Source organism: Oryzias melastigma, linkage group LG20 (genome assembly GCF_002922805.2).
Source record: "Oryzias melastigma strain HK-1 linkage group LG20, ASM292280v2, whole genome shotgun sequence".
Classification (NCBI taxonomy): domain Eukaryota; kingdom Metazoa; phylum Chordata; class Actinopteri; order Beloniformes; family Adrianichthyidae; genus Oryzias; species Oryzias melastigma.
Genome location: NC_050531.1, coordinates 9614715 through 9628349, shown reverse-complemented (window position 1 = coordinate 9628349; position 13635 = coordinate 9614715). Strand labels below are relative to the sequence as shown.

Genomic DNA, 13635 nt, shown 5'->3' with positions numbered 1-13635 from the left:
ACTATAAATAATAAAAACTGTTTTTTCTTATACTGGCTGACCACCTCAGGTGAGTTTTTACAAAGTGGTACACTTCTCCACCAATCTGGGATAAATGCCTCACACTGCACGTTTGTTTCTGTGCCTACGTGCCCCTTATCCCGTGCCCTCTCCATATGCAAAAACTGCGCGCAGCTGCCAGTGCGCACTCCTCTCAGGTTCATTTTAACCGTACAAGCTGTAGCTCTAGTGTGAAAACAATTCTCTTTTTTTCCATCTTTATTATAAATGATCGTATTAATTGCATAACAGCGTCTCATTAAGTTCTCATTATCAGGTGACAGCCGCATGAGGAGTTCGGAAACGCTTTTACGCACGGTGGGTGTGACGGTCACGTCACGAAAACCCACCATCCGGTGGCCGCTCTGTGGGAACGGTATAAATTTGTGCAACAGTTGTAAGCCAAAGGAAACAAGTGCCGTGGAGTTGAGGAGTTGCGTGCTGTTTCGTGATCTGGAGCCACCCGCACCAAATCCGCCGTTTCCATCACCTGATCCAGCAGCGTGGCGCAGCTGTTGGCAGCGCTGATTCTGTAGCGGAGTTAGAAACTCAGCAGCAGGAATAAGATTTCTTTAATGAGTTTTGTTTGACAGCCTCTCGCTGCCGGAGCCTCCAGAATGATGAATTCTATTTCCCTGTGTTTTCTTTGTGGATTGTACAGTGTTTTTGGAAAAGGTGAGTTTAAAGTATTATTTTTACTGAATACAGTATACTTTTATATATTGTGGCTTTAAAAGTTCTTTATTTAAGATGCAAATTTCAAGACTACTTGTTTTGCGCAGAACTTTTTATCAAAGCGGCGCTCTTATCAAGCAGCAACAAAGAAAGAAAACTAAGTGCGCACTTCTGTTGTGTGGCTCTGCGATTATCAGCCACTCAAGTTGTTGATGTGGCGTGTGCCTGAGGCTTTTAAGCCCAATTTAGCCACTGTGCGCATGGGAAAGATAAGCGCCATCCAAGGGGGCGCCTGTTTGGATAACGCGGACATTTACGCATCGGCTCCTGGCGCGTTTGGCACCGGTTGAATGGACGCACGAAGGGCGTTGTTTCCTGACTCTGATGAGTTTGTTAAATGACTGTCCTGATCTAGAGGAATGATGGATCACGACCAACGGAGGAAAATATCCGCAGAGCAGGAGGAACCGGGGTTCATTTGAGTGGAGGTGAAAAAGCAGCGCAATCCATGGTGTTTTTACGCGCGCCAAAAATCCAGATAAAACGGGAGTCTTTTTCCTTTCTTAAGCACAATCATGGACCCTCACAGTAATTTTAAAGTTAACTGGTAACCAAAGTGTCAGTAACTTAAGTAACTTAAATCTTATTTACTTTAGAAATCATTTTTATATAAAAATTACAGATTATATCAAATACAGTTACACACATTTTCAGTTAGCATTAAAAAAAGTAGTTTTATTTAGTTTTTTTCAGGTTTCATAATTTTAATACCTAAATGCCATAAGCAAGTGCAGTTTTAGTCTGCAAATTCCAATAAAAATGTAATAGTTGCATTTCTGTCAGAGGATCTTTTAGTTTATTTTAATTTATCAAGACTGCATGCTTTTAAAATGATTGCGTTCAAAGGTTTGATTTAATACATTTTAAATTTATTTATTTTAGTATAAGATTTTAAGAATTGCTGTAAATCCTACATCTTTTTCTGAAAAAAAAAATTTAGTTACCTGCTAAGTCTTCTCATGTACACGTTTTTGAGTTGTTAGGTGTTTGCTTTTAGTTTCTTTATGAGAGATCTTACCAATATGTCCAGTAACCAAAGGAGGCCACATGCCAGTAATCATTTACTTGAAGTGGAATGTCAGATCTGTGCTAGGATTTCACGGTTTTTGCATAACTTTGCGCCTATTTTTTCACATTTAATAATTTTCCTAAAACGATTTGATTGTATTCCTCTTTTTTCTTTATTAACTATAGAAATGAAGTTATTGCAGCTCCTGCGAGATTTCCAACAACTATAAAGAACAAAAACAGAAAACCTCACCATTAGGAACAGAACAGGATGCTCATTTAAGAGGTTATTTAAAAATTATACACAGTTGTACACATTTTTTGGCTTCTCACGCTCACTGAAAAATCTGAGGAAACTGAGTAGGAAGTGCTAACTGTGTGTAACGCTGGACCTGCTCAATGGGGCATCCACTGGGAACAATGATGATGACAAGTGACAGTTCACTAAGTGCTTCACTGCTGATTTAAGAGCCTGCAGAGCAGTAGGACGGCTGCCGTTTGAACTGATGGTCGTGTATCATGTGAACGGCTGTCAGAGTGAAGGACAAAGTTACCTAAGTGATGTTTTCTCTGCTGCTGGGAGGAAGGAAGGGTGGACAGAGAAGTGCCTTTATCTCCCATGAATCCTTCATCGATGAAGTGGAGAAAAAGGAGTGCTTATTTGAAAAAAGAAGGCATTCCAACAAGAAGGTTTTGAGATACTAGGAGTAAACTGTTTAGATGTTTGTCTAATTCCCGCATCCCCATCTTTCTCCTTCCCCTGCAGATCAAACAGGAAAGTTCAGCGTTCCTCACTTGGATGTAAGATCTCGACAGATGGTTCTGGAAGCTGACAAGACGCTGCTGCTCAATTGCAGGTCAGTTTGAGGAACTTCCAAAGCTAAGAGGGTCAAGTTTGAGCCAAAAAGGTTTAGGCAGGACTGGTCAGAGGCACCCACCCTGCTCCAGATCCATGCCAAACCAAAAGAGTGGAGAAGTTATCATCAATTCAACTTGATTGTATTTACATGGCCCAATATCACAAAAGAATTGCCTCACAGGGCTTCATATCGGTGATTTTACAGAAGCAGAAGGTATGTCATAAAATATAAGATAGTTAAACAGACTAAATAAAACTGGTAATCCTCGGAAAAAATCCTAAAAAACCTGATTCAGGAAAAAAGAAGAAACCTCAGGAATACCTACATGAAGGAGGGATCCTCTCCACGGACAGACAGGCGATTTACCAGGACTATTAAAGAAGAATTAGCTTATCTAACTTTAGAACTACACATTTGAGTAGAGTTCAGCCAGATAGGATTGGAGGACATGTAGGGGTGAGGTCCAACGCCAAGATGAGCCAGAGGCGTGGTCCACGACCAAGAACAGGAGCACAGATGATCCACCTGGAATCTCTCCCACTCTGAGATGCGAGATTACGTCAGAGACGGCCAAGAACAGGAGCACAGCAGATCCAACAGGAATCTGAAATCTCTCCTCAGAGGGAAGTGGGAAAGAAAAACAACATGCGAATCACACTGCACCAAACAGAAACGCAGATAACTAGATATAATAAAGGTTCAACATTGGAACAAACATAATTTCTCTTTTAGCACTCTTATCTAAAGGAGATTCCTTCAGAATCATTTCTTAGAATATAAATAAAAGCTGAATATCTTGATTGCTTTTGCTTGAAGTATTCTAATTCAATAATTAGTGAACAATGTTCAGATGACTTGTCACTGTTGGCCAGGGGCCGGTGGGAGCTGTCCTGGGCGTTCCCAGCAAGCCTGATCCGAGATGAGGTGGACCTGGATGAATCTCGTTGTGGGAGGACAATGCAGCACTACTGCAGCAGTGTGCGAGTCAGCAAGATTCAAGCCAAACACACCGGCCTGTTCCGCTGCCGGTACAAACACAGGACAGAAAAACAGGCGTCCGTCTACGTTTATGTTGCAGGTAAGACCCCTGACTCCACATGCCTCGCGGTGATTTAGCCTCACTCCTTCACCCCTCCGTGCTTTTGTTTATCCTCTCAGGTCAAACAGGATGCGGTGGGTGCTAAATACAGACCAATGCCAGAGAGCCGATTATATCGAAGCGCTGTTTGTCCTAACAACACATCCTTCTAAATGACTTTGGCACAGTTTCACCCTGCTCCTCCCCTCCCTGTCCTCTCATCCCAAGTCCACCTCCTTCTCATCTAAATATAAATCCTTTCTAACTTTCGTTTACGTGCTATCTTGAGGCCAGGAATAGCCCAGCTGCTGAAAGGCTCAGGTCCGGGCAGAGTTTCCCATGCCATCAGCCTTATCTACTCGCCTCAGCCTCGCTTGAAGCATCCTGTGCTTGGGGGAGGAGGGGAAGAACTTTTGAGGGGGGGCGTACTAGGAGGGGATGTGTCTCTACAAGGTGTGTGCAGATGTGAGAAGCTGAAGGCTAGCAGCTCCAGAGACAGAAGGAGGCGCAGTGTCTGTCCTCTCTGACCTGGAAAGTGATGCTCCACAGCTAGAACGGTCCATGGAGCCAGGCAGCAGGCCAGGGTCACGGGGCATGCTACTGTTTGGCAAAATGGACCCTGGGGGGTCATCAATCGCTCAGGTCACTGTGTCCATAAAGCATCAGACTTGGCCTGCAGCTCCGTTCAGATGTTGAGTCTTCTATTAGAAATCAAAGCAAGAGGAGGAAGCCTTCAGTGTACTAGTCCTTGGGGTACTTTTGTTCAAAGGTTCAGAGATTTGCTTTCCTTGAATAACACCCTATGGTCCCAAACAATACACGAACAACACCCACATCTTTGAATGGCACAGAACTATTCCAGCAGTGGGACTGAAGGGAGACGACGCGGAGCGGCCGTTTGATTGCCTCCAAACAATCTGTGTGTTTGTTGTTGACTGCCTGCAGTCATGTGCTGAATAGGTATTCAGCCGGTTTGTTTTTGTTTATAGTAACTCAGAGGTTTTTGTGTGACTTTTTGTTTTGGGGACATTGTAAAATCATGAAGGATGCTTTTTGTAGCATCAACATAAAAGCTCCTGCTGTCCGTTTGCAGCGTCCAGTTATTTCATAGAACTACTAGTTTTAATCTGGAGGATGGAACTTGCTAATTTTAATCAGGAATGGATCCATGATCTTCCATGTGGAATATCTGATTGGACTTCCATCAAAGAAGTTGCTAAAATATAACAAAAATGAAGCTAAATAATCGACTTTTGGTTCATGCCTCTAACAAAAAAAATCAAAATGTTGTCGTTTTCTGAACTAGGGAGGATGTCACACTTTGACTCATGTCATCTGAGCAATTAGAAAAAGGAGATTCATAAAGATTTTTTGCAACATTTGGACTCTACTGCACACATTTTGAACTTTAATCTCTAAATTTTAACCTCTGAGAACAAATGCAAAACGCCATAAGAACACCTTGTAGCATATTTGTTCTACAGAAGCCCTGAAGGGTCAAACCAAATCAATTTTTGATTCATGTTACCTGAGAAATTAGAGAACTAATTCAAATTGTTTGCAACTACCCCTAACTACATTCAACAGCACATCAAGGCATCCGTCGATAGAACAAACAGCGGCTTTATGTGTATTAATGCCCTTCTTAATCTTAAATTAACAAATAAAAAGTTTGTTTTTCTATTTTAGGTCAAATTAGTTGATATTTTCAGGTGGGAAAGTCCATCTTCTGGACTCTAAAGTACAATTTTCCAACTTTAACCTCAAAATTTTGGCCTCTGTGCACAAATGTAGTGCAGCATAACCCTAACTTGCTAAGTAATTTTCTACAGAAGCCCAGAAGGGACAAAATAAATCAAATTTATAATGTAAACAGGTTAATTTCCTCTCTCTTTTTTAAGATGATTATTTTTGCAAACTAATAAGGGAATAATATTTCAAAATTTCTCCTTTTTAATTGATATTTTGGGGTAAAAAAGGAATCACTTGACAGGAAAGTGACCTAAACATAATGGAAGATTAGGTCAGAATGACCTGTGTGACCTTCTATTGAAGTAATAGTGGTTTGAACGGTTGTAAAGATTATTATGCATGCTGCACTTCAGATTTTTTTCGTTTTATTTATCTCACGTGAGTCTCTTTTCACTTTTATTTGCGTCCCTGACCAGAGTTTTTGGGTTTCAGACAGTCGGCAGCCGTTTGTGGAACGCGCCAGTAAGAGCCTCAATGTGCTGTACATGAAGGTGAAGGAGCCTCTGGTCATCCCCTGCCGGGTCACCGATCCCAACATCACCACCACTTTGGTCAAGGTCAGTACAGGAAGTCAACATCCTTCATCAACCAACACTTCAGTATTCCTCAGTGCAGAGTGCGTCTACAGCCTCACGCCACGCTTTGTCTTCCTCTGCTCAATCACAGCACTCAGCTCTGTGAACATCATCACTTTCCCCTCCAAGCGTTTCCATTTAATCCTGCACATGCACGCACACACCGAGCCCAGTCCAGTAGCTTCTCCCGGTCCAGATCGTTCACCGCATTGTTCTGGACTTGGCAGCCATGGCGCTGTCGTGTGTGTCCATTTGTTTGTGTCCTTTTGCGGATATGTGTGAAAGTGTGTGCGGATGTGTTTGTGAGTGTTGGCGCTGGAGTGCTGAGTGAGGCCGAAAGCATTTAGCCGGTTTGCGTTTCTGTTGTGTGTTTTTCATTTTGGGGCCCGTTTTTTTACCTTTGATTAAACGAGCAGGTCACGTTTTTCTGGTCACATTTCAGAGTGGCCCGTTGGCCCCCGGCCACCATCACGTTCCGTATCTCACCCCCCACACCACCTCCTGTAGTAGGAGTCATAGCTGCCAACTTTCTCCACTTAATGCTTTTTACAGCTGGTCCAACTGACGGAGGAAGCTGCTGATCAAAGCCTGTTTGTGTTACGAAACTTGTTAGTAAACTCTAAAAAAAAAAAATCTAAATTATCTCAGAAATTTAATAAATTAAGGTTTATTCTCATGTTTCCCACTTACTTATGTCTCATGATGTGAAACGTTTATGTTTCTCAGAAATGTTTCTGAAGAGTTTCTTCATCACATGGAGATAATTCAAAGTAATGGTACAGAAATATCTTTGGTAAAACAAAAACATTAAATCGCAATTAAAGCATAAAAATTAGTAGATTACTACACCAAACTGTCAAAATTTTAAAACACGACATTTATGGATTCAACCGAACCAACTATCAACGTTTTATTTGCTTTATAAATCAAAAATATTTTATTTAGGGGATTTCTATTAAACTTTTTGACCAGATAAATTTAATTTATTATTGGCAAAACTGCCCTTAAACATCTATGAAGTATTTGCCTAAAACAAAAATACTTGTTTTAAGAGGATTAACATTATATTTGATCAAATGTAGGTTTTGAAAGGGACTTAAAGTAGAGTCTTAATAGGAGTAATAGGAGCACGTTTGATTTAGGTCAACCTGACACAAATATGACCAAAACAAAACACGACTTGAGAATAATAGAACTAAACAGAGTAAAAAATTTAGAAAAGGTAAAAGCTCTATCGATTACATGGTGGTCATTTTGATATATGTAACTTAGATAAAGTTTCATATCATAAAAAATGCTCCAAAAATAAAACAGTGAGATTATTCCCTCATAAAAGGACTTTAGCTCTTTCAGTATTGTTTTATAAAATACTACACATACAAGAATGCAAAGGATAGCACTGCACATTTAATACCCTGCAGACAGATAAGTACATGTACAAAACGCCATTTTGCACTAATAAAAGTATTGATTTGATTAAAAAACTTAATAAAATTATGGATAAAACTTTTTAAATTTCCTTTGAACGTCAATAAAGTACAAAAACTGCAAAAATAAACAAAAAAGACAAACCAATAGTAGTTGAAACGCCTATTTAACTTATTTTTATCAATATTAATGATTATATATTACGAGTAATGTTATTTTTTCTTATTTTTTAATGTCGTTTTTCTCTTTTAAAATCCTTAGCTGCATGCTATTAAACTACAGTTACAAAGATATAAATACATGTAAATAAGGTTTTCTCCCATAAACAGCTGAGATTTCTTTATGGAAAAAAAATCCAAAAGTAATAACAAAATAATAATAGTTGATTCTACTTTCCTATATTCAAGTTGTTAAGGAAAATAATTCAATAATTAAAAATCTTGCAAATACTTATGAACAAAACTCTTGAGACAAAACAATTGTTAGCTCGACACATCAGGATGTTAGTTACGTTAAATGACAACTTGCTGATGTTGAGCAGCTCTGAAGCCTTCCCTTTTCATCAAGTTTCTTGATTTTGCTATTTCAAAAATATTTGTTATTTGGACTAAACGTAAAGATTAGCTAAATTATCAAGGGTTAATTATCTAGCAGTTGCGCCCTTCCCAAACCTTGTGTTATTATAACGTTACTAGTTTAGAGCAATAAAATAAAAATTAAATTGATTTAAGACTGTAATTTATGAATCATAACATGCTAAGCTAGAGCATTAAATGTGTCCATCTGTGCAAATCCAGCAGTATAGCATGCATGTGCCAAAAATCCAACAAATGAGCTTTAAAATCTCCATTACTCAGAAATACCCAAATACAGTTTGAGGTTGACTGTGGAGCAGACATGAGAAGGTGCTCCTTGCTTATCATGGGTGTAGAAAGGCTTCAAGAGGAGATTTGATATTTCGTGCCAAGTCTTTTTCAACTGTAGGTGGCTGACATGCACTAGTAAACAGTAGAAAAAGTAAAAAAAAAAAAAAAAAAAGAGCTCCTTCCTGCTCGCCATCCTTCTCAATCCCTAACTACTAAAAAAAATTGTAGTGAAGGACTATTTATGCCCTGGATTTTTAAAAGCAATTCAGACAGCATGCTCACTCCTTTTTTTATTTTTTAACCAGCTAGTATGATGTCACCTATTTCACAAAGTGAAAACCTAAACAATATAAGCATTTCACAATGAACATGTATGAATTCATTGTGTTCTGATGATAAAATTGTGATTTTTTTTTTAAATATTACATCTCAATACATTTCTTTTTCACAAAAATTGTTTAAACACAATGCATTGTGATCCATGTTCCCAACTCTAGTGAGCAGAGATGCACACTGGTTTTTCACTGAGAATTCTAGGAAATTACTAGAGCACTCAATTTTGTAATTATAGATTCAGACAGCACTAAAAACTGCATTATATAGTGATTAGTGAAGGAATTTGGACAGAGCCTAAGTGTGAACACCATAGACTATACTCACCTTTCAAGAACCTGCATTTAGCAATTTCTTAAACGCTTGTGTACATGGCTAAATATATACAACCCAGTTATTAAATCAGGACCACCATGTTTTCATATATTCTGTCCAGTAAGCACATATTTTGTGCATGCAGACCTTTAGTAGAATTCGCCCTTTTGTGTTCTATTGTGATGAAAAATCAAAGTACCGTATGCTAAAATTTTGCTTTTGATTGTCACTCAGAAAATCTTAAAATTCATTCTCAAAAAAGAGGGATTTTTTTAAAGAGATTAATAAGAGATGAGCAAAGCTCCAGTGATGAAACTCCAGTCTCTTTTAGTAATTTCTCAATTGTTGAGCATGATTAAAAACAGTTAAAAATCTGTTGTCACTGCAACTATTTGCCTGAAATAAGGAAATAAACCAACAACTTGTTATTAGTTGTTTATGGAATTTATTTGCCAAGCTGAAAGCCACGTCTGACTTTAAGAAAATGCATTGCACCGAATTAAAAGTGAATTTAAGTCAATGAAGACCATTTTTAAGAGAAGATAACTCCAAAATAATTAATCCAGACAATCAAGCTTAGCAATTTTCATTTTATTGCATCTAAATTTCAACTTTAGTGACTAAATTATAAAATTAAGTTTGTGTTATATTGTTGTATGTCAAGGAGACTAAAGTTGTTAGTTCATTTTGAAACAAAATACATCCATTATAGTTGAAAAATGTCTTATATTTTTTCATTTTGTGCATTTGACCAACTACAATTAACGAAAAAAATCAAGAGTTTGAAGACATTGTGACTGATGCCTTCACAGCATTATTTGATTTAATAATCGTTGTGATATTTTGATCTGGAACAGAGTGTCCAGAGAGTCATGGCTGCCATAAACAAATAAGAAAAATGTTTAGGAACTCGACAGGCCGGACACACAAACACACACTGCCTTACAAATGCCTGACACTGCTAAGGTAATTACTCTAAAAATAACTCCCCTCTTCCTTCATCTCACTCCTCTTCCCATCCGCTTGGCCAGGAGTCGATTCGCTGTCAATCACTGGAGTGTTTTCTTCCTGGAAGGACTTTGCTCTCTCCTTGGGTCTCCACTGTGACCTTTCTCAGATGGAACAATACACAGGAGGCTCTGCTCTCTCGCACGAGCCGTGAAAGTGAGGTCTGGAATGACGAGGTTTATCGCAGGTTCCTGTCCAAATGTCTATATCCTGCAGTAACAGGATGCAAAGAGCTGGACTCGAGTCACGTTTCATGTATCCTGATTTCGTTGCTCCACCCCTCCGTCACTCAATCGCCTCCATCTCTACCTCGGATTTCTGAATGACAGCGGGAATAGATGGTTGGGCTGAACGGGGCACAGAGGACGCTCAGACAGGACGTCACTGAGATGCGAAGGAGGAAGTAGCGGAAAGCATCAACTTCACAGAGCAGAGTGAGGAGGAGGAAGAGGTCAGAGGCGTCACCTGAGAAGGGTGACGTGGGAGGGAGGTGTCAGTCAGTTTACAGTGGGGACATGGTGTTGTGGACGGAGGATCCGTCTGCTCCCTGGAGAGAGGGCGTCACACAAAAACATATCCTCGATGCCAGAAGAGTACATAACAGGTTATAAAACATGACATAAACATCCAACTTCTGATCTCATATATTGAATTTCAAAGAATTTTTGGACAATTTTTATCTTTATTCTTTTATTGTAGCACCTTTTTAATTTTTTGTTTAAAATGAGCAACAATAAGTCATGAATTTAACATTTTTTGGCAACTACAGGATGCTTATTCATTTCAGAATTAAAAAATGTTATCAACTTAATGTAAAACTACCAACTTTGCAATCAGAAAAGCCTTCCCTCTTTAATTTTTGTCCATTCAAATTTCAAATAAAATGGGAGACACAATAATTTTAACCCTTTAACTACTCAAAAAAGAAAAAAAATAATTAAAAAAGTTTTTTTTCCTGCTTATTCCTTCTAAAGGGACATTGAAGTTTGAAAAAAATGACTTGAAATGTATTTATTTATTCTAAAAATAGATAGGGATCTGTAAAAGTTACTATCTGGTGTGCACTAGTTACTAACCAAACTTTTTTTTCTTTTTAACTTAAATTTTTAGAATTAATAATGTTCTGGTGCGTACCAGATATTAAGTGGAAAAAAAAGTATTTTCTAAAAATTGAAGCAAAAATATTTTTTTTCTGGTTACTATCTGGTGAGCACCAATTAGTAACTAGGAAAAACATGTATTTTTCTTCAAGTTTTAGGAAAAAACATTTTTTACTTCTATTTTTTTTTTTGGATGTTCCTTTAATTCATCAGTACGTTGGGGACTAATACACAATCAATATTTTTAAAACCATGTTTTCTAAATGGGCCTTACCATTCGGTTGAGCAGGGAGTTAAAGGGTTAAGACTATTACTCAGTTACTCACATGCTCTGGTCTCCTCCTGCGCTTGTGGGGATAGTCCCTTTCCCTCTCTGGAAGTGTGACCCAGTTGTTCCATATTCTCGTCATGTCTTCCTGGTATGATTAAATGTCACATCCCTCGTGCTCATCAGCATCTCGCTTCCCCCGCAGTCTCAGTACCTCAGCAAGAGTTACAGCGCAGACCAGAGGAACATCATTTGGAACAGCAGACAAGGATTCACCATCCGAGCTCCCACCTACTACGACGTCGGCCTCTTCTACTGTCAGGCCACCGTCGACGGGGTCAGACACCAGTCGCAGAGTTACTTCGTGCACAGAACAGGTGAGAGTGCTGCTTTATGTGAACGATAAATCAGCATTAAACAAACTTTTATTCATTTTTGTCTCTCTTTATCCTCATGGTAGTGAGCAACATCACGAAGGTGAACCTGAACAGCACAGATGTAGTCCGAGCCCTGAAGGGCGAGAGGCTGGTGTTGAACTGCACCGCAACGGCAGAGCTGAACACCAGAGTCAACATCACCTGGAGCTATCCTGGGAAGGTGAGCAGTAGTTTAGAGAGGTGGTGATGTTTTATTTTAGATTATAGAGCTGGTTTATGAGTAATTTGTTTAGAAAATTATTGATTTTATTAGAATTTTCTTTTGAAAATCACAAGAAATATTATTACATTTTTGCTGCATTTCTACAACATTTCTCTAACAAGACAGAAGAAATGTTTTTTTATTATTATTTCAAATCAAATTACAGTGAAATTAGAAAAATATATCACTTCTGTCTGTCGATCAACCTTTTGTCTGAACTCTTCTTGCTCCTCCCTCTGTCACCTCTCAGGGGAACAATGCCGGCTTCACCTCCAAAATGCTGGTGAGACACAGACTGCACGTGTTGTTCTACAGCACGCTGACCATCCCCAAGCTCCAGCGTTCAGACAGAGGTCTCTACACATGTCGCGTCACCAGCGGCAACCAAAGCAAGCAGAAGCAAGTTACAGTCACCATATATGGTGAGTGTTTCCTGCTGGAAACATCTCAGCTGCTCCTTTGGATATACATGACGAGTTTCTTAATTCTCATCTCCTCTATTTTAGACCGTCCATTTATCCGTCTGAAACCCCGAAACGGATCCCTGATGGTGGTGCAAGCTGGACAAAAATCTTATAGAATTTCCCCCAAAGTACGAGCATTTCCTGCCCCTGAAGTTTTCTGGTAAGATTTCTGCTCCAAATCAGAAACCTAAAAAAGTTGTTTTTTTCTTTGGAAAGCTTCTGAGATCTGTTTCTCCCCGACAGGTTTAAGGATGGGAACTTGGCTGCAGAACACTGCTCCAGATACCGCATCAACGGGACTTCCCTGGTCATTAAGGATGTGGCAGAAGAGGATGCAGGAAAGTACACAGTCCTCGTGCAAATCAAGGAGCACGGGCTGTTCCAGAATCTCACTCTAACCCTCATGGTCAACGGTGAGACTCGACAATTTTCAACCCAATGTCCTGCTTTGGCACGTCTGCTCATCTGAATGTTTGCCTGGTGTCTCACAGTGAGTCCTCAGATAGCAGAGAAAGCCGTGTCATTGCAAGACCCCGGCTCGGTGCCGCGGGGGAGCAGGAAAACACTGCGCTGCACGTCCCACGGAGTTCCTCCTCCACACTTCCAGTGGCTTTGGCATCCTTGCCCGTCCAAAGGCCTGTAAGTAGTTTAGAGGATCAGAGCCAGAAGAGTTATGTTTGAAATTAAATTATGGAAAAAGCAGAATTTATTCTCACTTTGATGAGTGTACATAATTGCAGCCATTGAAAACGTCAAGTTCAAACTGTGAGGAGTTAGCTCTGATTTAAATTTGAAAAGGTCTAAAGGTAAAGGCAAATTAGGTTAATGGTAAAATAGAATTTATGGTTAAGGACTAGTATTAAAAAAAAAAAAAAAAAAACAGAACTCCAAATGTTGGCAGTGATTTAAAGAATCTAAACATTTATCTACTGGTATTTTAAAAGTTGTTTCTGCCAACAACTAACTTTTTCTAATGTAGTTGACAAATTTCTAAAGTAGCTTTTTAGTTATTGGTTAAAAAGGAAAGAAAATCAATAACCACAAAGACGATTCAGTGCTAGATCTCACCAGATTATACTGCAAATAAAACATAAATCCTCAAAAAACTCCTCCTTAAAAATGTGTCTTAATTCCTTCAGTCAGAGTGAGTTGAAGCCAAATAAAGCA

The 13635-nt window shown here is 39.1% G+C and overlaps 1 protein-coding gene across 6 annotated transcripts in view; it reads left to right on the top strand.

Moving 5' to 3' along the window:
• The first annotated feature begins 437 nt into the window (after window positions 1-437).
• The window catches only part of flt1 (fms related receptor tyrosine kinase 1), a 31817-nt gene continuing 18619 nt past the window's right edge, over window positions 438-13635 (top strand). For 4 of the 6 annotated variants that reach the window (XM_036217392.1, XM_024280301.2, XM_036217391.1 and 1 more), the window contains exons 1-10: window positions 438-714; window positions 2549-2639; window positions 3515-3720; window positions 5905-6029; window positions 11571-11742; window positions 11826-11962; window positions 12255-12426; window positions 12511-12628; window positions 12712-12881; window positions 12960-13107. In XM_036217392.1, the coding sequence (XP_036073285.1) occupies window positions 657-714; window positions 2549-2639; window positions 3515-3720; window positions 5905-6029; window positions 11571-11742; window positions 11826-11962; window positions 12255-12426; window positions 12511-12628; window positions 12712-12881; window positions 12960-13107 (1397 nt within the window). In that variant the 5' untranslated portion in view covers window positions 438-656. The remainder of the gene's footprint in view (window positions 715-2548; window positions 2640-3514; window positions 3721-5904; window positions 6030-11570; window positions 11743-11825; window positions 11963-12254; window positions 12427-12510; window positions 12629-12711; window positions 12882-12959; window positions 13108-13635) is intronic. The other 2 variants (XM_036217394.1, XM_036217393.1) reach the window with 1 other exon arrangement.